This window comes from Dioszegia hungarica (genome assembly GCF_025882075.1).
Source record: "Dioszegia hungarica strain PDD-24b-2 chromosome Unknown MKK02contig_8, whole genome shotgun sequence".
Taxonomy (NCBI): Eukaryota; Fungi; Basidiomycota; class Tremellomycetes; order Tremellales; family Bulleribasidiaceae; genus Dioszegia; species Dioszegia hungarica.
The window spans coordinates 4514560-4538584 of record NW_026515770.1 but is presented as its reverse complement, the minus strand read 5'-3'; the positions used below and the strand labels follow the sequence as shown (position 1 = coordinate 4538584).

The 24025-nt window shown below is 58.5% G+C and overlaps 11 protein-coding genes across 11 annotated transcripts; 4 read left to right on the top strand and 7 right to left on the bottom strand.

The window, feature by feature from the left end:
• Positions 1-363: 363 nt before the first annotated feature.
• MKK02DRAFT_33892 (ATP11 protein-domain-containing protein) lies at positions 364-1623 on the bottom strand (the record flags this gene model as incomplete). Its single annotated transcript, XM_053088811.1, has 3 exons — positions 364-1083; positions 1129-1336; positions 1394-1623. The coding sequence occupies 3 exons, from the start codon at positions 1621-1623 to the stop codon at positions 364-366; spliced, it is 1158 nt and encodes a 385-aa protein (XP_052946554.1).
• Positions 1624-1883: 260 nt separating this feature from the next.
• Positions 1884-2668, top strand: MKK02DRAFT_45484 (uncharacterized protein; the record flags this gene model as incomplete). The annotated part of the gene is made up of 2 exons (XM_053093442.1): positions 1884-2302; positions 2353-2668. The coding sequence occupies 2 exons, from the start codon at positions 1884-1886 to the stop codon at positions 2666-2668; spliced, it is 735 nt and encodes a 244-aa protein (XP_052946553.1).
• Positions 2669-2762: 94 nt separating this feature from the next.
• MKK02DRAFT_45483 (uncharacterized protein) lies at positions 2763-5300 on the bottom strand (the record flags this gene model as incomplete). The annotated part of the gene is made up of 10 exons (XM_053093441.1): positions 2763-3024; positions 3075-3719; positions 3767-4056; positions 4106-4203; positions 4253-4326; positions 4381-4508; positions 4564-4664; positions 4715-4940; positions 5038-5078; positions 5192-5300. The coding sequence occupies 10 exons, from the start codon at positions 5298-5300 to the stop codon at positions 2763-2765; spliced, it is 1974 nt and encodes a 657-aa protein (XP_052946552.1).
• Positions 5301-5614: 314 nt separating this feature from the next.
• On the top strand, positions 5615-8142 carry MKK02DRAFT_45482 (putative transcription factor iiib 70 kd subunit; the record flags this gene model as incomplete). Its single annotated transcript, XM_053093440.1, has 8 exons — positions 5615-5623; positions 5697-5761; positions 5823-5938; positions 6103-6308; positions 6359-7664; positions 7711-7772; positions 7830-8019; positions 8069-8142. The coding sequence occupies 8 exons, from the start codon at positions 5615-5617 to the stop codon at positions 8140-8142; spliced, it is 2028 nt and encodes a 675-aa protein (XP_052946551.1).
• Positions 8143-8450: 308 nt separating this feature from the next.
• On the bottom strand, positions 8451-9124 carry MKK02DRAFT_37267 (putative 40S ribosomal protein RPS14; the record flags this gene model as incomplete). Its single annotated transcript, XM_053089610.1, has 4 exons — positions 8451-8696; positions 8744-8846; positions 8971-9071; positions 9122-9124. The coding sequence occupies 4 exons, from the start codon at positions 9122-9124 to the stop codon at positions 8451-8453; spliced, it is 453 nt and encodes a 150-aa protein (XP_052946550.1).
• Positions 9125-9496: 372 nt separating this feature from the next.
• On the top strand, positions 9497-10845 carry MKK02DRAFT_45480 (uncharacterized protein; the record flags this gene model as incomplete). The annotated part of the gene is made up of 8 exons (XM_053093439.1): positions 9497-9553; positions 9596-9670; positions 9726-9770; positions 9821-9913; positions 9966-10039; positions 10088-10321; positions 10371-10680; positions 10726-10845. 8 exons carry the CDS (start codon positions 9497-9499, stop codon positions 10843-10845), a joined length of 1008 nt encoding a protein of 335 aa, XP_052946549.1.
• Positions 10846-11038: 193 nt separating this feature from the next.
• On the bottom strand, positions 11039-13000 carry MKK02DRAFT_45479 (uncharacterized protein; the record flags this gene model as incomplete). The annotated part of the gene is made up of 1 exon (XM_053093438.1): positions 11039-13000. One exon carries the CDS (start codon positions 12998-13000, stop codon positions 11039-11041), a length of 1962 nt encoding a protein of 653 aa, XP_052946548.1.
• Positions 13001-13824: 824 nt separating this feature from the next.
• On the bottom strand, positions 13825-16882 carry MKK02DRAFT_37266 (pleckstrin domain-containing protein; the record flags this gene model as incomplete). The annotated part of the gene is made up of 4 exons (XM_053089609.1): positions 13825-13944; positions 13998-16540; positions 16574-16706; positions 16754-16882. 4 exons carry the CDS (start codon positions 16880-16882, stop codon positions 13825-13827), a joined length of 2925 nt encoding a protein of 974 aa, XP_052946547.1.
• A 2895-nt stretch (positions 16883-19777) lies between these two features.
• Positions 19778-21793, bottom strand: MKK02DRAFT_24972 (P-loop containing nucleoside triphosphate hydrolase protein; the record flags this gene model as incomplete). Its single annotated transcript, XM_053086961.1, has 6 exons — positions 19778-19984; positions 20029-20090; positions 20141-20659; positions 20706-21079; positions 21124-21436; positions 21625-21793. The coding sequence occupies 6 exons, from the start codon at positions 21791-21793 to the stop codon at positions 19778-19780; spliced, it is 1644 nt and encodes a 547-aa protein (XP_052946546.1).
• A 257-nt stretch (positions 21794-22050) lies between these two features.
• Positions 22051-22642, top strand: MKK02DRAFT_45476 (uncharacterized protein; the record flags this gene model as incomplete). The annotated part of the gene is made up of 2 exons (XM_053093437.1): positions 22051-22545; positions 22595-22642. 2 exons carry the CDS (start codon positions 22051-22053, stop codon positions 22640-22642), a joined length of 543 nt encoding a protein of 180 aa, XP_052946545.1.
• An 88-nt stretch (positions 22643-22730) lies between these two features.
• Positions 22731-23951, bottom strand: MKK02DRAFT_45475 (uncharacterized protein; the record flags this gene model as incomplete). Its single annotated transcript, XM_053093436.1, has 1 exon — positions 22731-23951. The coding sequence occupies one exon, from the start codon at positions 23949-23951 to the stop codon at positions 22731-22733; it is 1221 nt and encodes a 406-aa protein (XP_052946544.1).
• Between the last annotated feature and the right edge of the window lie 74 nt (positions 23952-24025).

Here is a 24025-nt window from a genome sequence, read left to right as displayed (position 1 = left end):
GACAAGGGTTTGTTACTGTTTGTGTGGCGCCGATCGAGACGTAAACCGTCGAGGCTTGCTTCTTCCACGTTCTGGCAGGTCATGCATATCTCCCTGTGGGGCAGGAGATCAGAGTCTCGCTTGGCCGGCCGGTACTCTTCAGACATTCGGTCAGAGCTCAAGCATATACATCGATCATCGGCGAGAGACCGGTCACGCGAGGCTGTGCCATCAATCCCCAAGCAGAGTGGTGAAGCCTAGGGGTAAACTTCCCAGACCTGGCAAGCACAAAATGCGAGATGCGGATCACTTGGACAGTAGGAAGTGCCCATCGGGCATCTGATCATACAAGTGCATGATCTGTCGATCCCGCCCTCTCGCTCATCATACCATTCCCCCATATGACATATCCACGAGTTTCGTCCAGTCCCACTCCTCTGGTTTTGTCCTGAACTCTCTCAACGCCGTCTTCCTCTGCTCCCTCTCCAGGCTCGCCTTGGCCGTCTCATTCCTCGGAATCACATTGGCGCAATAGAACCGCTGCAGCGCGAGTGCCAACAGCTGGGCCTGTTGCTGACTGAGCAGCCAACCGGGGTTCACGAGGGAACCCGGAGGCCCGGTAGCTGACTGAGCGGTGATTTCTCCGCGCATCAGGACGACGTCGTGGGATTGGGCGAGATCGGGATAGTGGCTGAGAACGAGGAATGGGCTTGCCCATTCTCCAGCGCGCTTGTACTCCTCTAGCGGGGTGAAGATGATGCTGGTGGTAGGAGGGAGGGGAGTCTGGTCGGATCCAGGAGTAGGGGGAGCGGTCGAGGGGGTAGGGTGGAACAGCCATTGGAGGTAGAACATCTCGTACTCGTCCGTCCTGACTTTGCCGTCTGCCGACTCGGCAGCATCGCGGGGCAAGGGGAGGACGAAGAAGGGGTTTTCCTGTGCGAGGGAGATCATGGAGGTGTAGGTGGATGAGGAGAGGCTGGCGGAGAGGAAGGAGCCGGAGAGGGAGGGATGAGCGGTATGGTATGCCGTCCATATTTTGGAGATGGCGTCGGAAGTGTGGGGAGTGAGGTGGAGTAGGGGAAGGTTGAGGATAGAAGACAGGGGCTATGCGCGTCAGCTTCTGTCACCACCATCGACCGATTAGCCCACCTTGATACCAAGCTTGTTCGCCTCTTCTGGCTTGACGGTCCGCGCAGGTCGACTCCGATCAACCGAGTCAGAATAGCTCGCACTGGCCTTGTGCTGCTGTTCCACCTGCTGCACCACCTGCGGAGGTATCCGTCCCGCTTTCAACGCACTCCGTACAGAGGGCGCCATCACCTTGACCTTGAGCGCTTCGAGATCAGACACCCCTGCCCTTGGCTATGATCAGCTACCTGCCTCCTCCATTAATTCTGACAATGAGCGGACTCACTGCTCCACCCGCTTCTTGAGCTTGTCACCATACTTCTCCTCATACAGCTTTCGCTTCTTCTCGATGAGCTCCCGCGGATTGAGCTGCTTTTCTAGCTCCGAGGCTATGTCCGATCGGCAGCGACTCGCTGAGAAGGCACGGAAAGCGAGGCGCGCAGTGGAAGGTCCAGCCCGAGCTGCGAAGCGACGCAGTGCAGACAGCTCTCGGGAAGTGAGAGCGCGTATCGACATGATAAATAGATGTTGAGTGGACGAGGTATAAATTCAGGCTGACTTTTGAACATTCGCTTGAGCAGCTGAGTTAGCTGAGAAAGTGGAGGTCCGTGTCATCAACACCTCTATATCTGAGCTTCAAAGGTTCCATCCCTCTATGCCCATATAAGGCTACTGTGAGAGCTGCAAGACGTCGAGAGCAGCAGCAGCATCGACCTGAGAATTAATACCCAGCAGAATACAGCCTGGCCCCTCGCCGAGACTTCACAGCCTTCGATATGTCCAACCAACCGACCCTCCTCCCCTCCCTCCTCGCTCTCCAATCCCCTACCTCCCTTCCCCTCTTACTCTCCCGCCTCTCCCTTCAGGCCCTTCACATCCAGCCCTACCATATCCGAGACGACATCTACTCCGCCACCACCTCGGTCATCCCCGGCCAGCTGCGCAACCTGCGTTTACGAGCTGAACGGGTCGCCTCGCCGAGCTATACCGCCAAAGGCAAGGGCAAGGGGAAAGGCAGAGCTCAAGAGGTAGACGAGGCGGATGAGGGACGGGAGTACACCTTGACGTATATCTCTCCGCCGATGAATGGGCGGGAGTATGCGGAGATGAGTGTGCGAGCGTGTATTGGGTTGGAGGTTGCTGGGGAGAGTACAAGAAAGGAGATTGAGGGGTTCATACAGCTACTTGGATTCAAGTGAGTTGACTCTCGGTGCTCGTGGAGCAGGGGACGAGCTGACCTATTAGACACTCCCATTCGTACACACGTACAGGCTACCTCGTCCACCTTCCTCTCCCTCTGCCATCTAGCACACCAATGACAATACACCTCGCCATCACGCGGCTCTCGATGGATCAGCCACCTGACAGCACCGCCCAAGAACCTCCTCCAACTCCAACTCCAGCGCCAACGTCAGAGCCCTACCTACTTACGCTGCAGCCATCTCGCCCTGTGCAGGCCGTATCGGCGCGAGGCGAGCCGGGGTTGGAAGATATGATGCGCGTCATGCGGGACGTCGCCGACCGCATAGAAGGGGTACAATGGGAGACGGGCAGACTGTAGTTGTAGATGTATCGTCTTCGATCTATATACAGATAGATACAGCCCTCCACCCTAGGCTCACCATACTCTACTGACTCCCGCCGACATCTATCGTCTACTTTTTTGGGTCGAGGATCTCAAAGTCGTCATCGTCGTCATCAGCCAACACCTGGACTTTCCTCCGCTTGGCATCCCCTTCAGGCTCATCCTCCGCCGCCCGCTTCTTGCCTGCCGCTTTGCCCCCATCAGTCGCCGCTGCACTGTTGTCGAGCATTTCAAAGTCGGCCTTAGGGGCTTTATCGACCTTCTTGACCGGCGCGAGGGGTATTGAGGGGGTGGTGGACGGCAGCTCATACGGCGCCTCGGCGTTTGGTGATCTAACATATCAGCATAGCTCTAGAATTGAATGGGAGAAGGGAAGACGTACGGGTTGCACACGCAGAAATGAACCGGCCGTAAAGGCTTGTATTCCTCCTCGCCCCCCAGCTTGATCTCCCCAGACACAGTGATCATCTTCCCCCTGCCCACATCCATCACCTCCAGCGTCTTCTCGTACAGATCCTCCATATCTGGATCCGCCAACATTCGCGACCCCTCATTCACCGTCCATTCCACTTGTCCCTTCCCCTCCAACCCCTCCTCCAGCCATCCCTTCACCACGTCCTCCACGAATGTGCCCACCGTCACTCTCGCCACGTCCGCCTTGAATGGTATGTACACGTCCCTGCACACCCCGCAGAACTTGTTGGGGGTGTTGGGACCGTAGCCTGCGATAGGCCGGACTGGCTCGGTCTTGAGGTAGACTTTGCGCATACCCTCGTCCTGGCCCGAAAGGAGGCGGATGGCGGACATGACGATAAAGCCGGCGACGATCGCGTTGGTAGTGGCGATAGCGGGGATGATGTTGCCGGCCATCTCTTTGACTTGGAAGCGGGTCTTTTGGGGAATACCATAGGCGGCAGAGCGGAGGTTGGAGGTGGCGAGGACAAAGTCGAGAGTGTCTTCGTCGTCCTTGTCGAAGGAGAGGATGGTGTCGGGGTGGGAGATGGTGCGAGCGGATAAGCGACGAGAGCTAGAGCGTAAGCTAGGGCGAACAAGTATCTCGTGTACCCAGCTCACCTATCGATAAGGAGCTCCACATTTTCCTTGAGCGACAGCTCCCGCTGATCACGCAGCTGCGCGCTGTTAACATTGGCAGCAGGTGCTGCGCCGTTGCTCTTAGGCTCGGTAGCGGCCGACCCGTTCGCCGATGGAGCCGACGCAGCAGCAGCGGGCGCTGCGCGAAGAGGTGGAGTAGGGAAAGAGCCAGACATGATTCCCTCATAGTCCAAGGCGGTGGGCTTGACCCGTCCCTCCTTGTTCCACAGGTCATCCATGGCCAACAGCCGGTTGATGTCGTCCTTGAAGACCTAAGCATAAGCTGTTGTCCACCAGAAGCAGGCGGAACTGCGAGCTTACCTTGTCAAACATCTTCCTCGGTCCGTCATCATCCCCAATGTTCGCCCTGACTTCCCGGAACGCAGCAGCTTCCTTCTTCAGGTTGTCAATCTCGTCCGCTGCCCCGTCAGCTTTGATCTCCAGCTATCAGAGAGAGACGCAGCTGACCATTCTCGGCTTCCCCTTTGGCTTGATTCAGCTCCTGCTCATCTCCTGCTTCATCATCCTCCCCAAACAGCTTGCTGTATCGTCAGCTATGCAGCGTGCTGCCGATCCATGCAGCTAGTCAAGCTCACCCGAAGAGGTATGACTTTGCCCAGACGATGCAGTGGATAGGCTCGCTCGGCGTCGCGCGGAGCGTACAGACAGGGTATGTCTTCTGCGCCACGGGCTTGGGCTCACAGTCAAAGCACTCTGTCTTGTCCTACTCTTGTCAGCTAACTTTCTTTCCAAGTGAGCGTCGTGGGAACCTAAATGACCTTGACGAATGGAGTGACTTGTCCGAGGTATCCAGCTGTCCCTGACTCAATAAGAGGCACACCACCCGCCTGACACAATCGGTTGACATGTGATCTAGCCTCTGCCGGATCAGCCACCGCACACGTCTGCCTCTCTTAGTCCATGACTCACCCCGATTGTCCAAAGCATTCATGACCAGCCCGAACCCCTTAATCCACTCAACATCATTCGCGCTGTCCTTGACGTTCCCGTGGCGCGCGTGGATCTTGATCCCCGAGTCGGGGTTGAAGTGACGGGCTGAGGCGGACGCGACGAGCGATTTGGACTTTTTGATGTCGGGTTTGCGGAAGAGGAATTGGCGGTTCAGGTTGGAAAGGTCGATGGTGTCTAGGTCGATCTAGCAAGTCAGCACGGTGGTCGACCCCTTACACAATGCTAGGTCTGAGCAGGCCCAGGGTGTCCGCAGGTCAAAGGAAGAAGGAAGGTGTACTTACGATTTCGATGTTGGCAAAGCCGACCAGGACGAGGTTCTTCACTGGCGATATCAGCTATGTCATTTATACTGCACATAGCTAAGGGTAAGAGCGGCATCGTTTGCCCATTCCTGTCCGTGCAGGCAGCGAGGAGCGGAGGAGGAACAGCACTAACGCAGCTCGCACCCGATGCCTCCAGCTCCGACTACCAAGATGGGCGTCTCCCTGACTTTCTTAAACACCTCGGGACCTAAAAGGGCCTGTGTGTGAGACTCTCGAGGCATTGTGTGGTATTGCAGGTCAACGGTAGAAGCAAAAGTCTGATAGGCAGAAGAAGAGGATATTTTGGCTGCTGAGGAGGAGGTCGCGACTGGACGCGCCGATCACGTGCCGCGCTAAAAAGTTTTTCCCGATCTTGAGTCGAGATCAACTTGAAACTTTACCACCATCCTGTGATTCACTCTCTCCTCTCCTTCCACCCTGTACTCATACGCCTCGTCTCGCGTATCTTCACCGCAGCTACCCCGGCAAAGCAGGGTCGCGCCCAGACACATCTCTCATAGGCGGAAAGCTTGACTTCAATTGGGAGCAATAAATCATGCCAGCGGTGAGTCGAACGCGGGACTCTTTCTTCCTCCCTTTCTTGGTCCGCTCGGAGAACTCCCCTACTGATGCACCAGCAGAAATCTTGTCCGACGTGCGGTAGCACCCAGCTTGAGACAGACTATAATCTCGGACAGGTCGCGTAGGTCTTTCTGTCTGTGCTGCCTCCACTTTGCATGTCCACGGTCAGCTGACCACTGTAGGTGTGGACAATGTGGTCATGTTGTCGAGTCGGGGATTCTTGTTTCGGAGGTGGGGTTCGCAGAGGGGTCTGGAGGCCGGACGCATGTTGCGGGCACGTTTGTGTCGAACTACTCTAGTAAGCTGACACGTCCTGTATATCTGGGGCACAGCTAACAGAGTGTAGCTGGAATAGCTGGATTCAGAGGTAAAGATTCTGGACAGAGTTCCGCGGCTGTAAAGCAAGCAGGTGGGCTAATCGCCTGAGGTAGCCTGGCTGAAGGACGGAAGCTGACTTTGCAGGACAGGAGAAGATCCAACATACAGCCCGGGAGATGGGCCTAGGTGCGGGAATAGCCAACGGTGCAACTAGGTCTTTCTCCCTCGCGGTCGACCAGCGGTTCAACAAGGGCCGGAGAACAGACTACCTCGTCGCTAGCTGCCTATACCTACAGTGCCGCTTGATGGGGGAGCCGTACATGCTTATCGACTTCTCTGAGCGGTTGCAGGTGAGCTCGCATGGCCTTTCTTGGCCCGAAACGGTGATGCTGACCCACAGGTGAACGTGTTCGAGCTCGCCGGTACCTACCTCAAACTCCGCACCAACCTTCATCTTGACAAGAGCATGCCCGAAGTCGACCCCGCCATCTATAACATCCACTTTGCTCGACGTCTCGCGCTCGGACACGAGGCGCAAAAGGTCGCGTCGGACGCATCCCGCCTCGTCCGCCGCTTCAAAGCCGACTGGATGACGCAAGGCCGGCGCCCAGCGGGGATCTGCGGTGCCTGTCTCATCATCGCTGCGCGGATGAGCAACTACCTGCGGACGCCGGAAGAAGTCGGGCAGGTCGTCAAGTGTTCGGCGTATACGATCCGGAAGCGACTTCGGGAGTTTGCGATCACCGAGATGGCGCAGAAGACGGTCAAGGAGTGGAGGGGCCTGAGTGAGAAGGAGCTGGATGAGGTCAGGACGGAGGAGCCGCCGATCGTCAAGGAGAACCGGAAGCGCAAGGAGAGGGAGGAGCGGGAGAGGCTGGAAGAAGAGGAGGCGGAGAGGGAGGCGGAAGAGAATAGTCCGAGAGGGAAGGGAAAGAAGAAGGATAAGGGGAAGAAGCGGCAGAGATTTGAGGGGAGCGGAGATGTGGATGAGGAGGAAGCAATCAGGGAGGCTGCGGCTGAGGCGGCTGCCCAGGCAGAGGAGGACGGGGAAGGGAATGACGAAGAAGTCGACCTGGAGGGAGTCATCGGGGCGTTCGCGGACGATATCGACGCGGCAGGCGATAATCCCGAGGCGGCGCAGGAGGAGCGGCGGATTGAGCGGTCTGCGTTTCAGCGGGAGAACAGGGCATTGGCCAAGGCGATGTTGGATCCAGAGGTGGATATCTTGGACGATGAGGACGCGGAGGCTTTGGAGAAGCACGATGAGGATGGCGAAGGGGACAAGGAGGAGGGCGACGGGGTACCGGCGGCCACGCAACTCGGCGAATTGACGGCCGAAGCCCTCACTCTCAAGCCTGAAACCTTTACCGAATGGGATGACCCCGAATCGACCCTCAAACACTTTACCGAGCAGTACTTTGCGGCCGATCCTCGTCTGGTCTTGCTCGACCCGGCGCACGTCAAGGAGCGGGTCTCCAAGTGGCTCACGGGTGCTCGGGACCCGCAGGAGGTGGCGAGGGAGTGTCAGGTGGTGGATATTGCGTATAGACGGAGAGAGTTTTTGGCGAGGGAGAGCAGGCTGGAGACGCTGTCGGATCTGGACGAGGATGAGCTTGAGAGCTACTATGTGCTGGATGAGAGGGATAAGCAGCTGCGGGCGAGGGTGTGGTTGAGCCAGAACGGCAAGTGGCTGGAGCAGAGTAAATGTAAGTTCAAGGTACAGGCGTGTGACACATGAGCTGATCAGTGCAGTGAAGGAGGAAGAAAGAGCTGCGTATAACAAGGCCAATAACATCGACCCCAACAAGCCAAAGGTACGACGATTCCGCATTATCAACAACTGCCGTAGCTGAGTAAAGCTGATCCGTCAGATCAAGCGCAAGCGCGCGCCCGCTCCTGGCTCCCAAAAGCCCTTCAAATCCACCCGAGACGCCATCGACAGCTTTGCGGCCCAAAAGAAGTTCTCGAGCCGAATCAATTACGCCTCGCTTGGCAAGCTCGGCGGATACAATGCGGATGATGCGGGCGAGACGGATCTGCAGAAAATGGACGATGAGAAGGGTAAGCTTTTCTCTTATCCGATAAGAGAGGCAGTGCTGACTTTGAGCAGATGACGATGAATTAGCTGGATATGCTAAGTATGGGGACGACAAGGAGGAGGAGGATGACGACCAGTACTGGTAGATACGGTGGTTTTGCTGCTTGTGATTGTTGTTGTGACCGATCCTCTAGGCGCCTTTCTGCACAGTAACTGATTGCGGTAATGAATGATGTGACGAGCGTACAGTCCCAGCGGATCCAGGGGTGTTGTATGTGAGCTATAGTCAAGAGATCAGGTCAGATTGAGCAAGTATCCCATCCAGTACAGCAATCCCGAACACATCAGGTGGCCACGGGGACTATCATCTCGACTAGCATAACCAGTCTACCCAAAAGTCTACGTGCCTTCCAGCGACATGCGCCATCCGCCCAGCAACCGCCAGAGCCATCGCCTAGAGACGACGACCGCGACGACCACCCTTGCGCCTGGTCGAGTCTGAGGGGACGGGGGTGACGTCCTCGATCCGGCCGATACGCATACCAGCACGGGCGAGGGCACGGAGAGCGGCCTGGCCACCGGGGCCGGGCTGCTTGGTGCCGGTACCACCGGTAGCACGGAGCTTGATGTGGAGAGCGGTGATTCCGACTTCCTTGCACTTGCCGGCGGCGTCCTGGGCAGCCAACATGGCAGCGTAGGGCTGAAGTGTCAGCTCGGTCCGAAACCTTCGAGCAAGGAGAAGCTCACAGAGGACTCGTCACGGTCGGCCTTGACCTTCATACCGCCAGTGACACGCGAGATGGTTTCCTTGCCGGAGAGATCGGTGATGTGGACGAAAGTGTCGTTGAAGCTGAACAGTCAGCGATTCGTCCTCTAACGGATCTAGGCTCTCTCATCCTGTCCTCTCTCCTGCCCGCCGCACCGCCATTCCCTCATCCCTTTTGCTCTCCTCCATGTCCAGCTCCAAAACTCACGAGGCGAAGATGTGAGCCACACCGAACACCAACTCGCCCTCGGCGACGTTGGGGCCGAGCGAGACGGCGGCTTCCTGGGGTGCGCGCTGCTTCTTGGGTGCCTACAGCAGTCAGCTTGTCATCCTCTACCACTCGGAGCGGCACAGCTCACCATAGTGAATAGGTTGATGGACAGAACACTCAAATTAGGCAACTTTTGGTAGGGAGATCCACCCAGCAACGCACGGATACAAATTTGGACCGCGGCGTTTTGCCGGCTTACACCGGGATTTGGCGAAGTGGCGGCCAGCTACGAGAAGCACGGCGATCCCCGGCGTGACTCGCTTGGTTCCGGGGGCGATTTCCGGCGCGTCTTGCTGGTCATGAGGCGACCTCCACCACCGAGCTCCATTCTGGCCATATGCATCACCACTTAATCGTGCATCACCAGCCCAGCTAGTCCCAGGCACCGACCGCGACAGTCGCGAGGAGCCGCTACCTTCGGGATCCCAGACACCGCCTGTCAAAGAAGCACTGCTGTACGGCCATGAACAGCTTTCTAGCGAATCTCACTGAACGTCCGAGCGGCGGACAATGCAACATCGTGCGTCAGACCCTGGACTCACTAGACAAGTACTGACTCCAGCAGCCGCATGACATTCGCTCGGATGGACTGACTGCTGTCATCCTGGTCGGACTGATTCTCAGCTATCTGCCTCAGGTATGCCTCGTGCATCGGCGGACATCTGAGATGGCTACAGGCTGATTCTGGCTAGATTCTGCGTATCGTCAACCAAGGGACTTCAGAAGGGTTCTCTTCGGTAAGCTGCCAGATTCATGACCGTGTGTCCTTCAGCTGACCTCTATCCAGGCCTTCCTGTTGCTGGGCGCTACCTCATCGGCTTCGGGCATGCTCAATGTCCTGGTCGTACAATGGTCACTCTTCCAGTGCTGTCGCCATACAGTGAGCTGCATTGTCCTCGCCCAGTTCTGAAGGGTCGCAGCTCATACCATAGGGAGCAGGTAGCTGCTTCCTGAACCTCATGGGCTTCATCCAGGTCTTCCTACAGTGGTTTCTCTTCAGCATTATGTGAGCTCAAGTGCTTGCCCATCGGTGCCTGCCGAGCTGATCTTCCAGTGTGATACTCTATCTCGTCTACTTTCCTCGGCACCTCAAGTATCATCGCACACTCGCTCTCCCGGACGAGACGGACGCGCAGTATCAAGCCATCCCCACAGCGTCTCTGGCGACCGAAAGCAACATCCTCCAGGAACCGATCAACGGGACTACCCGGCCGGTCCGAGCGCAGGTGGAGACCACACCAGCATGGCGTCAGGCCGTACTTATGGGCATATTCGTCGCTTTACACATGTACGTTTCGGGCTCTCTTGCTGACCATCGTATATAGCTGACATCTCAGCGGTCTCCTTCTCGGCCTGTCCCTCTACCTCTTATACACTCTATCAAGCACACAACCGCCTCACCCCATCCTTCGCTCCCTCGCCACCTTCCTCGGGCTTTCCGGCACGCTACTCGCGGTCTGTCAATATGCGCCCCAGATCTACCAGACCTACACCACCCGGCTCGTCGGCGCGCTCTCGATAGGAACGATGGTTATCCAGGTCCCGGGCGCGGTGTTCTTCATTCTGAGCCTGGCGTTCCGCCCGGGGGTGGACTGGACGAGCTGGCTAGCGTACGCGGTCACTGCTCTGATGCAGAGCGCTCTGCTGGTAAGCTGGGCGTCTCCTAGCTAGAGGAAAGAGCTGACTCTCCAGGTCCTCTGCGTTGCGTGGAAGAGGCGTCAGAAGCAAGAAGGGATCGACGATTTCGGCCACCCCCTCGAGTCAGATACATCCCGCGCCGTGCCTACAGAGCGGGATCGTCTCGTTCAGTGAATCGATGAGGTCTATCCAAATCAAGTCCATCCTCAGTTGTAAAGTACAATTTTTCTATGCATCATTACTCGTTCACTCTAATAAACTCAAATCGCTATGAAAGGCCTGAATACTATATAATCCTACTGATTGATCAGTTCCGTACGACTTTGTGCTCACCTTTTGGTCATGACTCCTCCCACACCGCCTCACTTCAGAAGTACGGACTCTCCCCCCTCTCCCTCGCCGCCTTCTCCTTGGCCGCTCCCAGCCCGAACTCCCCGGGCGTATCGACATGCTCATACTTCTCCTTTGGCTTTCCCTCCTCCTTGTCCCCTCTCGCCAGGTCCCCCAAACCCAAACCACTCAGCTCAAACATGCCATTCGGAAGCCGCCATCGCCCGCTTGTCGCCCTCCTCCGTCCCGGTCCTTGACATATAGGTATGGGGTTGGGCTCGCTCGGACACGCGCCAATGACGGGTGAGATGGGATGCGCCGGTGGCTCGAGCGCCTTGGGTGTGTGGATGAGGGAAGGGGGAATAGGGCCGGGCTGAGAGAGGTACCCCAGACTCGTCCGTGAGCTGTTATGAGGGCTGTTGTAGAGCGGTAAAGTGGGCGAGCCGCGAGGTGTGCGCTCATTCTGGCGGAGGGAAGCGTGTCGCCGGAGTCCCGAGAGACTGTTGGAGCGCGGCAAGTCCTGTACTGACTGGGCGGAGGGGAGGCCGCTGAAGCTGGACCGAGGGGTGGAGTGGACAGGTGTACAGGTAAGATTGGTGGGTGTCGTACTGCCGAGGCGCCGACCGGTTCCTGTAGGTGTGGGACTGCGGGTAGTGGGAGTTGAGGTGGAGGTGTTGAGGGCACTGAGCCGATGAAGGGAATTGATGGACTGGGAGGAGCCGGTTGCGGATAGGTTGGACTGGATGGACCGGGACGAGTCGAGCCGAGGGAGTGGGAGCCCTACCTCGCGTCCGATAGACTCTTCCAGCGGTGAGTATGCGCGGGTATGGGTCGGGGTAGGAAGATCCGAGCGAGAGTCTGGACGAGGAGGGGTAGGGGTGGGCGAGGGACAGGCCGTCGATGGAAGGACCGGTGTGGGGTACGCCTGCCGCTGACGAGTGTCGATGAAGAGGGAGCCTGCGGGTTTAGGGGAAGAGATGTCCAGGTCAGACATGGGTGAGAGGGCGCCTTGGATACCACGGATGATGGGCGAGCGGGGTTGAGGGGGCGAGAACAGTCCTCGAGCGGAATCATCCTCCTCTGCCTCATCGGCGATGACCTGCTCCGGTGCCACCATTGTGTCTTCACCCCTGCGCCTCGGACCCCGCGCCATCCCCGGTCCCATCCCCGACAGACCCTGCCGAGGTCCCGCTACCTCATGCAGCTTTGCCCTGTCCGGCGGGAGGAAAGCGGCGAAGCTGATCGGAGGCTGCGCATGACCGACCACGGACGCCGACGAGAGGGCGTACGAGACCCGGAGAGGCATAGGGGCATCTGCGAGGCTGGGAGGGAAGGGCGGCGTGATTGCTGCTGCGGAGGGTGTGATACGGACCCCGCCGCGCCGATCAAAGGAGGTCGGACGGATAGAGACCCCTAGGCGCTTGAGGCTCGAGATGAGTTTACGAGTGTGACCCTTTGCAGGGTCGTCCGCCCCGGCCGAGGTATCGCTGGAGCCGGAAGCCGTGGGACTCACAGAGGCGCTAGTTCTTGACCGTATGTGATGGGCATGGTGGGCCTGAAGGTCCGCCGAGGAGAGGGTGCAGATGGACCGGGAGGAGGAGGAGGCATCGTCGAATTGACCTGGCTCGTGTGGCTGGGACTGCGAGGAGTCGAGGGGGTCTGTTGGCTCCTCCTGGCTCGGACGGGAGCGAAGGGGGATACTGCTCTGGTGGAAGGGGGACCGCCAGCTGGAGAAGGATGCCTTGGACCGGATGGACCGGCTCGAGACCTTCTTGCTCGGCGGCGGGCGGGCGAGAGCGTCGTCCGCCGACGCATGTTGGACGTGGACGGGGCCAGGACCGGATATGGAGCCGCGAGGAGTGACGAGCTGGCTGGAGGCGTGAGAGTCGGTAGAGGAGGAAGAGTCGGTAGAGGGATTGGACAGGAGAGGGGCGGTGTTGAACGCGTCAGGGTGGGGGAAGAGGGTGGTGGGACCGGGCGCGAGGTCGAGGGACGACATGGTGGGAGCCCTACGCTACCAGAGCGAGAGGGCGGAGAGCGTCGATGGTATTGACGATGTGCGTGCAGAGAGAGCGTGTGAGTGGTCAACAGACCGGGCTATAGCTCAGCTATGAGGGGTTGTCTGACTGGCGAATTCGTGAGCTAGTAAGAAAACAGTCAGGCCGGATTATAAGCTGACAATCCCCTCAACGTATATCAATACACGAGGAGACGTGTTTCAGACTGCTCGAGGCCCTTGACGACCATTTCAAGCAGAAAAGGGGGTCGTTGACGATCGAACGATAGTATATCAACATGAATGTCTCACACCGATAAAGATCCCCATTAGCGCGATTTTTCCCGATACCCTCTGCGGACACCCCGTTTTTCCCGCTCTGATACAGATCTGAGGAACGTGTGGTGTACGTATCCGTACCCGGTGCTAGCGCGTCATTAGTGCGAATGACGCATGAAAACGCATGGAGAGATGGATCTGAATAGGCTGAAACATCGCTTCCGTGTTTGAGCCTGGGGAATGAGGAGCGAGACACGAGTTTGAAACATCTAGCCTGGAGGCCTGACGAGCTACGAGCTAGTTGGAAGTGGCACGAGGGCCACATGGTGTAAGCCTCCCTCTGCGAGTCCAGCAAAGAGTGACAGCCATCCTATACAGCCAGTCCTGACCGAACACAGGCCGAGCCGACCCTGAATGGTGCCTCATCATAGTGCGCCCGCTGCGAAGCAGTACTGCCAGATAAGATATGTAGATCATCATGTATACCAAGATACGCCTCCCTTCTCCCTTCTATCAACACAAGGAACCACAAGAGTCTCGTTCTAAACCTATCCCTTGACCCCCCATTCCCCGCTGATCTGTATGATCCGCCGTACATCATCGGTGCAATACCACGCCTCCGTCCCCGTCTTGGTCGTCCAGCTCCTCTGCGACCGAAGTACAATCCCCTATAACAGTCAGCTACAGCCCCAGCCACTAGCTCAAGACCTCTCGAACTCACCTGCTGCGACGCAAAGTTCCGCTGATCCTTCCCAAACAACTCTGGATTCTCGTCCAACGCCTCACACAGCGCGTCCATATCCCCCACAATGTTATCCAGCTGCGCTACCGCCTGGACCGACGCCACCTCCTTCTTTGTCCTCGCTTTCCCTCCCGCCGGGATATTGCCCTGTATACCCTCCGAGATGGTCCGCACGATCTTCCGAGTCTCGCCGAGGAGCTTGTTGGCCTGTGAGAAGTTGCGGCGAGAAACGAGGAGGAGCGAGCGCGTGAGCATATCGGACGCGATAAGCTCCATCTTGCGGCGTTGGACAGTAGGGTCCGAGTACTGGTTGCCGGGGGAAGAGAGGGTGGGGAGGATGGCGAGTGTCAGGAGGACGGGATGTGCGAGGCGGGAGACGGAGCGGCCGATGGCTGGATCGTGGAAGGAGCAGTCGACCTCGATGACCGGTACCTCATCCACCATGCTCTCTTCGTACACCATCTCCCTCAGTGCCGAGTTGGCGTCCCCGACAGACATGCTGTCCATCCCATTGATGAGGGACGGAGACCGCCTCGGTCCAGGCCGAGAGCCGTCCCCTGACTCGCCCGAGTTGCGTGACGATCCATTCCCTATCAACTCCACCTCGACAAGTATCTCCCTCCTCTCCCCGAATCGCAGCTCCTTCAGCTCAATATCGAGCGTTTTGCCCGAAGCTGACCCGATGGCCTGCGGCGTGCCCGTGACCTTGACGATCCGGAACTCGTTCTCCTGCGCCGAGAGGTGGAGCTTCATGTTCGTCAAGGCGATCGTCATGAGGCCGCCGATGACTCCCGCCAGCGCGTCACGAAGGTGATACCACTCGCGAACGAAGGTGTACGTCCCCTGTGTATGGTTAGAGACCATCCACAATGGTGTGGGATCGTGTGCCTTGCCGTAGCCGAGCGAGTGGACCGGTACGTTGGCCGCGTCCAGGCGGGCGCAGACAAGGTCCATCTGGGCCCGCTTCGCCACCTCGTTGGTGTCCGAAATGAGGATGAGCCCGGTAAGCGGGTTCTTGGCTTTCCGCTGAAGGATGACGTCGAGCGAGACGTTGATAGCGGTGACGACGTCACATCGCTCATCCGGCTGAGTCTGGACCTCCGACTCGTCCCCCGGCGTAGACCCCGCCCCGATTGCCTCGACAAACTCCTCCAGCCGGCGCCGCGACTCGTATTTCGTCGGGTTGAGAAGAGGGGTTTTGCGGATGCTTGTTCCCATCTCGCACGAGACGATTGATACCCGGTCCTTTGAGCCTAAGAGGGCAAAGACGAAGGCGAGGGATTGGCGCATGAGGCGCAGCTTGAGGGGAGCTGACGCGCCGGGAGGGGAAGCGGGGATGGAGAGGACGATGACGAGGTCGAGGGGGGTATGTATGGGCGCGAGGGGAGCGTTGTTGACCAGGTCTCCCGCGGAGGGTCGACGATCGGGCGAATGCTGATCGACCGTGGAGGGCGAGCCGAAGTCGCTGAAGGTAGGGCCAAAGCCCATGGACGATGACGAGGGGAGACCGGGCGTCGTGGCCGCCTTGCCCCCGCGAGACGATCCTCCCGGAGCTGGAGGGGGTGCGCCGGATCCCATGAGCCTAGCGATCTTGTTGGCCGAGTTGCCCCCTTTGGCCGAGGTCGCCGGCTGCTTCGCCTCATCCACGATCTGCTGGAGGGTAGACCTCCATGTCTCGTGACTCCCCTTGTCCTTGAACGTGAGGATGAACGACTCCATCCCCTCATTCTCCATCAAGATGGTGATGCTAAACTCGCTCGGCACCGAGCTATCCACCAGCTTCTTGACGTGCTTGACGTATATCCGCCCTCGAAGCTTGAGCGGACCCCGACCCGATCCTGTCCCGGTGGACGACTTGGTATCGGTTGACCGCATGGACGAGCTGGACGAAAAGATCTTTTGGAAAGCGTTGGGCTTTTCCTCAGAGATGCAGATCAGGGCGTCGTTGTAGAGGTACATGAGGAACTCGCGGAGCATGGAGCCTTTGCGGACGGCAATCATGTCGTAGAGCCGGAGCGGACCGAGCGTGTCGAGCCCAGAGTTCTTGTAGTCAAGAACCCGGTGCTTGAGCTCCGCTTCGACGTGCGAGAAGGGGGCAGCGGACGGGCCGGACTTGGGGGAGTGGGTGATGTCGTGTGATGCAAAGGATCCGGGGGATCCCGGCAGACGAGGGGAGTTCATCATCGAGGGGGAACGGAGCGAGTCTATCATCCGCGTAGCAGGGTACCGTCCGCGGTCGCCAGCATGCGGGACCTCTATCGTGACCATCGCGGTAGTGGGCTTGTTCTGCCGTCGGGTTGTGCTTGCAAACTCCGCCCGAATGCTGATGGTAGGTACGACGACCTTTGGCTGGCTCTCGCCGACAAATGAGCGGGACGAGCTAGTGATTTGCGCCAAGTCGACCGGATCGTCACCATACGGATCAGAAGGTGATGAGGGGGATTGATAGGAGCTGAGGGAGGGGTATGAGGGGATTGCGCGAAGAGGTGGAGTAGAGGTAGCGCCCATGAGCATGTCGAGTTCTGGGATTAGCTAGAGCTTGGCTGCGGACTCACTCTTTCCCTTGCTCCGCTTGCGCTCGCCTCCGCCATCTACTATCCTCATCTTCTGCCTGCAGACCCCGCAAAGTCCTATATTCCGCTTTGACCCATACGTCGGGACCTCGCCATAGACGGTAACAAAGCATTCCTGCTAGTCAGCTACAGCTTTGCGCTAGAGTGCAAGGTCTAGCTCACCTCGTGAAGGGCATGTCCACACTCGGGCACTACGTGCGGCTTCTCCCCCGGCAGCCTGTAGCTGAAGCTCAGCGACTCGACGCAGATGGGACACTTCTCCTCATCATCATCGTCCCCCTCTCCCACCATCGTCACCTGATGGGCTGGTGCGTAGTGCATTCTGGCGACTTCCGAAAACTTGGGCTGGGAGCGAGAGGATGAGAGATGAGGTGAGGTCGGTCTGGCGTAGGTGGAGATGGGGTTGTTGGAGGCAGGTGGAGAGGGAGCGCGATGGATGGCCGCCGCGAAAGGATGTACCGACTTGTTTGATCTCCCCGAGTTGACGGAGGAGACTGTACCCGTACGGCCGTGGGTCCTTTGAGCCGGCGGGTTGTTGTTCAGCGTTGACTGAGATGGGCGATTGACGGTTGGTTTCCGCTCGACCTCGAGGGATGAGCCTTCCTCAAAGACGGTAGAGATGTCGGGGTGCTCGGTGACCCGATAGTGTCGCTGATCCCGTAGTGAATCTGTGTCCGACGAGTAGAGGGACGAGGCTGACGAGCCCGAGAAGGCGGTGAACTTGCTCAGGCGCCGACTACCGCCTGTTGACGAGTAGGTAGGGGTCTCGACGGGAAGGGTCGAGGTTGAGGCAGTGATCGATGATGAAGGGAGGGAGGGTATCTTCTGGTGTGTGAAGGCAGGGGGAGGGCGATGGGTATGGTCTGGAGATTCTGGGGTGGTCAGATCTAGCACTGCGAAGGGATGCGGTGATGCATGACGTACCGTGCTTTGTGGTATGAGCTACCCAACGACCAGTATCGTCTTGCGACATTGATTCTTTCGTACCTCGGTGCGGTGACTGTGAGGGCGAGGGCGAGGTGGAAGCTGACGATGAAGTGGACAAAAGGGCGCCGGCGCTGATGGGTAGAGAGGGGAGGAGGGATGGGCAGCCGGGCGAAGGGGTAGCTTCTCTGGGCGGTGGGGCCGGAAAGGACGCAAAGGGACTCCCTTTGGTTGTCGTTGTCGCTGACGCTGACGGGGACAGCTTTGTGTGTTCCTGATCGCACGGCGTAGAGAGGATGTCCGAAAAGGAAGATTCGACGGGGGAAGGGGTTGTAGGTGTGTGCTCTGGGATGGGCGACTGCTTTTGTTGTGTGTGATGGATAGGTCGATGGTGATAAAAGACTGGATCTATGGGTGAATCGTCTGGTCGACTAAGAGACCCTAGCGTCCCAGCTGAAACATCAACTTGTGATTCAGGCACAATGACGCTATTACGAGCCGCCGTCCGTGTCGCAGTGGCGGCAGTGGCGGTCGTCGCGGTCGTCAAGTCCGCACCGAGTACCGAGGTGATGGTAGTACAGGTATGGTCTGTGCCCGTCCATACGCCCGATAGACCAGAGACGACTCGGTCTCTTGAGTGGCGAGCGACAAGTGAATTGTGATTGACTAGGTGAAGGGACGAGAGCGAATCCGGACGGCTCGACGGAGAGTTTGGCCCGGATGGATATAATCGACGTCCGCGTGTGTGAGTGTGTGTAATGATGATGCTCCCGCTTCCGCTATCCCCAGAGCCCGAGCTCACGCTATTCCGCCTCTGCATCCCCTTCTGCCTCCACTCCCCCACGTCCCATCCGGCATCCCGTCCCCGAGGAATGTCGATCCCCGACCGCCGCCGTCCGCTCGTCGCTCCCACAGACGTCGCCCGCCTGGCCGCACGATACGACTCGACCGCCTCCATCACGTCAGGCGCAGACGTCCGCTTCTTGACGATAGTAGAAGTGCGGATCCCAGCGCGTGGCGTGGCCTCTGGATCTATATCCTCCGACTGGTGGTCTGCAAAGGCAGAGTGAGTGGGCGAGGGGATATCGATAAAGCTGAAACCGAGCTCTATGGGGGTATCGGGGTCGCGCGAGGTGTAGAAGGTGATGGGTGAAGGAGTAGAAGGGTACGAAGAGCTACTGGAGAGCGCGCCAGAGATGTCGGTGGTCGTTCCCGAGGAATAGCGGCTCGACCTGGATCTGCAGGAATAAGCTTGACCCGAAGAAGTCCTTCATTAAAAAGCCCTGAGCACAGACTCACGCCGATGCTGATCCTGACTCTGCCTCTTGCTCGTGCTCATCCTCATGCTGACCCTCATCCTCATCAAGCTCGAGCTCAAACGATACCTCGATACCCTCAGGGATAGGGTCCGAGATTGCAAACTCGGGGGTAAGCGATCGTCGAGGGGGTGACAGACACAGCGCTTCCTCTTCCTCTGCCGAGAGCGAGCGGGAGGGGGCAGGGGAAGGCGAGTGCGTCGACATGCTTGGGGTCGGGTGGCGCGTATGCGGGGATAGAGCCTAGGGAATGGTATGTTTCAGTCTGAAACGTCCTTATGTCAATGGTACAACCACAAGGCAAAGGACAGATGAGCGCATTCCCTTTTCCCGCTGCCCGAAATCCTTCAGTCAGCCGCTGGACGCTGGACACGGGCGACTCGGCTACCCGTTTACATGCTGTTCGAGGGCCGCAGGAAGGCGCTGCAGTGGGAATAGGAAGGTTGGCCGGGAGAGGCTCGTGCGAGGATGAGAACAAAAAGGCTCTCGACGATCGAATTCAGTTCAAGGGTTCGGAGATTTATCGGATCCCGGAAGCGGTAGAAAGGTCCGGGCCCGAACCGAGGGTTGTCACGCCGTTCCCGAAGATTCCAATCCGAGCGGGTACCTGAGCTTGCATGTGGCGAAAGCATGTGCGATCCAATATTGTGGTAGCTCGGCGCAGCAGAAGTCAGATGAGGCTGTATAGAAGAAGTGATAAGACGGAGACGGTGGCAAGATGGAAGGAAATGGAATCTTTCTTGGTGCATCTCGTATCATTGCTTCATGTGGCTCTTCTCCAGCCCAGCAAGCTGCGCAGCATCCCTCTAATCACCCAATAAGCTGACCAGGCGGACGTGCAAGCCCATTTCGATTTCATCCCAACAAAACGCGCCTCTATCAAAAGCCACGTCTCGATGTAATCTACTCTACCTATTTCCGCTACTCTACCTCCCAACTGCCCCGCTTACGCGCCCTGCTCCTTCAACGCCTTCTCGTGCTTGGCCTTGACGTCCTCGATACCACCAACCATGTAGAATGACGATTCCGAGATGTGGTCGTGCTTGCCGGCAAGGATCTCCTCGAACGCATCGACGGTCTCCTTCAGGGGTACGAGACGGCCCTCGATACCGGTGAAGACCTGAGCGACGGCGAAGGGTTGAGACATGAATCGCTGAATGTAAGCTGAGCTCGTAGATATCGAGGCGGAAAGCTTACCTGGATCTTACGGGCACGCTCGACAGTGAGCTTGTCCTCCTCAGACAACTCGTCCATACCCACTGTTATCGTCAGCTTGTTCCGAGCGACCACTGAATCAACCAGGACTCACAAATGGCAATGATATCCTGGAGCGACTTGTACGACTGCAAGATCTGCTGAGTCTTGGTGGCAATGTCGTAGTGGCGCTGACCGACGATACGGGGGTCGAGCATCCGGGACTTGGAGTCCAGAGGGTCGACGGCGGGGTAGATACCGAGCTCGGCGATACCACGCGACAAGACGGTGGTGGCGTCCAAGTGGGCGAAGGTGGTGGCCGGGGCCGGGTCGGTCAAATCATCGGCGGGCACGTAGACGGCCTGCACCGAAGTGATGGAGCCCTTCTTGGTGGTGGTAATACGCTCCTGCATCTGCCCCATGTCGGTGGAGAGAGTGGGCTGGTATCCGACGGCGGACGGGATACGACCGAGCAGGGCCGACACCTCGGAACCGGCCTGGGTGAATCGGAAAATGTTGTCAATGAAGAGCAACACATCCTGACCCTCCTCGTCACGGAAGTACTCGGCGATCGTGAGACCGGTAAGGGCGACACGAGCACGGGCCCCTGGGGGCTCGTTCATCTGACCGAAGACTGAGGATCAGCACAGTCTAGGTGTGGCCAAAAACGCAAAACTTACCCAAGGCGACCTTGGAGTCACCCTCGAGGTTGATGACACCCGTCTCCCTCATCTCGTGGTACAAGTCGTTACCCTCACGCGTCCGCTCTCCGACACCGGTGAAGACCGAGTAACCACCGTGCGCCTTGGCGATGTTGTTGATGAGCTCCTGGATCAACACGGTCTTGCCGACACCGGCACCGCCGAAGAGTCCGATCTTTCCACCACGGGCGTAGGGGGCGAGGAGGTCGACGACCTTGATACCGGTCTCGAGGACTTCGGCCTGGGTGGACTGGTCGACGAAAGGTGGGGGGTCGTTGTGGATAGGGAGGAGCTTGGAGCCCTTGATCTCGCCACGCTGGTCGATGGGCTGACCAATGACGTTCATGATACGGCTGAAGGGTCAACTTGATTCTGAGAGGATGGGTGGAAGACATACCCGAGGGTAGCGGGTCCGACGGGAACCATGATGGGCGCGCCAGTGTCAATGACACCCTGACCACGGATAAGACCAGCGGTAGCGTCCATGGCGATACACCGGACGGTGTTCTCACCCAAGTGCTGAGCAACCTCGAGCACCAGACGGCCACCCTCCGGCTTCTCCTGGCCCTCGGCGAACTGGACGTCAAGGGCGTTGAGAATTGGGGGAAGGTTCTCGCCGTCAAAGTGAACATCGACGACGGCACCAATGACGGTCTTGATGGAGCCGGTAAGGTTCTTGGCGGGGGTGGCGTATGAGCGAACGGGAGCGACTGAAGGTCAGCTTGTCCCCACATTGAATAGTATAGGTGCCTTCCCGCTCCCAATCCATACACGTTCATCGTTCCTCTAATTCCCCGATCTTTCCCGAATTTCACTCTCCATCCATACCGCCCGATCCTTCTCTTATTCCCTCTCCACTGATCCCCTCTTCCCTATCTCTGATCCCCTCAACACTTACCGTTCTTGCTCATGGGAGCCATCCTGGATCCGCTAGCCTTCGAGCCGCCAACCAAAGCCGGCGCGGCCTGGGCGGCGGTGGTGAAGAAGGCAGCGTTGGCGCGGGCGTTCCTGAACGCCTTTCCGCCCTGCCTTGAGAGACGCGATGCACCGCGAGTGACAAGAGTCATTTTTGTATGTGTATGTGAGGGTAAGAGGGGGAGGAGGGGAGGGAGGTATAGGAGATATTAGGAAGGGGAGGAAAACGGCTCGCTCTGCTGGGTGGGCGGAGCGAGACGGAACGGCAAGCTTCAGGGCTACCCCGGCGTTTTGGAAGGATATCGCCGAAGTGTGGCACTTTTGCCGCGGCCGATTTCAGTCACAGCTGTCGCCAGCCAAGTCACCTCATATAGTGTGCATACGACGAGTAGCTTTTACTACAGCAACCATGAACACACTCAGGCAAGCCGTAGCTGGCCCTTCCAGGCGCTTCCATTCCCTCACCCTCTCCGACCCAATCGCAACCACCTCACAGCTCCCACCCGTCATCGAGCGTTACATCCAGCGACAGCGCATCTCAGACCCCTCCGCCTCCTCCCTCCCCAACCCATTCTCCATCCATCGCTCGGTCGCTTCAGGCGCCGTACAGCCTCGCTCCATATCCCGTCGGCGGGAAAAGCAGCTCCGATTCTGGTTCGCTCCCGAATCACTGCCTCCAGCCCCCTCGGCGACATCCACGCCGTTCTCGCATACCCTGTCCGACGGGACGGAAGCGAGCCTCGCTTGGCAGGCGGATCAACAGATAAAGGCGAAGAAGACGCTGTATGAGGGTCGGAAGGTGCAGTTCAAGGGGCACAAGCATGAGCGGGATAGGCCGGAGAGGCAGCGGGAGACGGAGGAGCGATTGGCCGGGATGGAGAAGCGGATAGCTGAATGGAAACGGGTGAGCTCTGCCGCCCCGAAATGTGTAGTACCTAAGCTGATCCCTGCAGAACAAGGCGGAAGCGAAGCAGAGTACAAAACCAGCATTACCGTTCTGATATGTACATGTGGTTTCTGGATAGCCCCACCGTCTCCTCGTTCCGTTTGCGTCTCCGCGCGCACCCCCGCCTCTGTCTCTCGCGCGCCTCACTCGCTCTGCGGCGGGGCTGCTTTGACCCCTCCCGCTGATCCCGCTGATTCCCCCTCATGCGTCAGACCTGCCCGCCCAGCTCTGACGTCCTTGACCGCCTGCCGAATACTGGTCGGATCAGGAGGAGGGAACCGCGACCGATAAAAGTGCGCCACAGGCTTCTCGTCGGGGTACATGACACCCATGAGCTTCATCTTGCCGTTTCCCCACACATCAATCATGATGACCGCCACCACCTCTCCTGCTGCCCCCGGAGCATTCAATGTGCCCAGCCTCCCCTCCTCCTCTTCTTCATCCTCCATGATCTTCCCCAACACGTCCGGCACTCGCGTATACACCTGCACACACGCTGCAGGGATGTACTGCTCCTTCTTGAGCGACTTTCTGAACCGCTGACCGACAACCAACGCCCCTACCGCCGTGTCCTTCTCGCCGAGACGCTCGGCCACTCGGCGGAGCATCACCCCCAGCTGAGCTTGGTCCGGCTCGAACGGCTTCCCGAGCGCCTGCTTCACTCCCCTCCATACAAGGTTCACCACCGTCTCCGCCATCATCGACTCCCTGCCCCTCTTCAGCCCGATCCGGACCAACTCCCACGGTCCTCCCGAGCCCGACAGCGTACTATCCTCTGCCACCCCGTAGTACTTTTCAAAATGAAACATCCTCCAATCGTCCCATCGCTCCTCTACTCCGCCCGCCCTCGGCCCAAACCTCCACGCGACATTCTCCAACCGCCCCTCCTCCTTCCCCAGCAAGAAATGCAGCATCGCCTCCGCCGCCCACCTCGGCTCTTCTCCAGGTGCCGACCAAGGCCACACGATCAGCCTCACGGTGCACCGCTCGCCGATCCCAGGCCAGGTGTTCTTCTCGGTCATGTACTGGATGCGCCACTTGCGTTCGTTGGAGCCGGTGAGACGGGCAGAGATGGCGTCGAACGCGAGGTGGACTTGGAGTGGCACGGGAGGGCGCTGGATCGAGCGGACGTAGATTGTCAGAAGGGATGCGGTGAGGAAGGTGGGTGGATGCATGGGGCGGAGAGTGTGGGAGGGGGCTTGACAATCGGGAGGAGGGAAGATGGGAGTGGTGGGCGGCGAGCTTGCGAGGCTGGAAGCCTTCTGGGTCGGCTGGCTGGGCCCGTTCTGGGCCGTTTGATCAGGGAGAGGGGAGCCTTCGTTCGACATATTCAATTGCTCCAGTGCAGGCGCTAATGCTGACATGACCGTATGTATATGTTGACGAGCAGATCACGGAATCCGTCAAGGAGCGCGCTACTGACGAGGCCTTCGCTCTG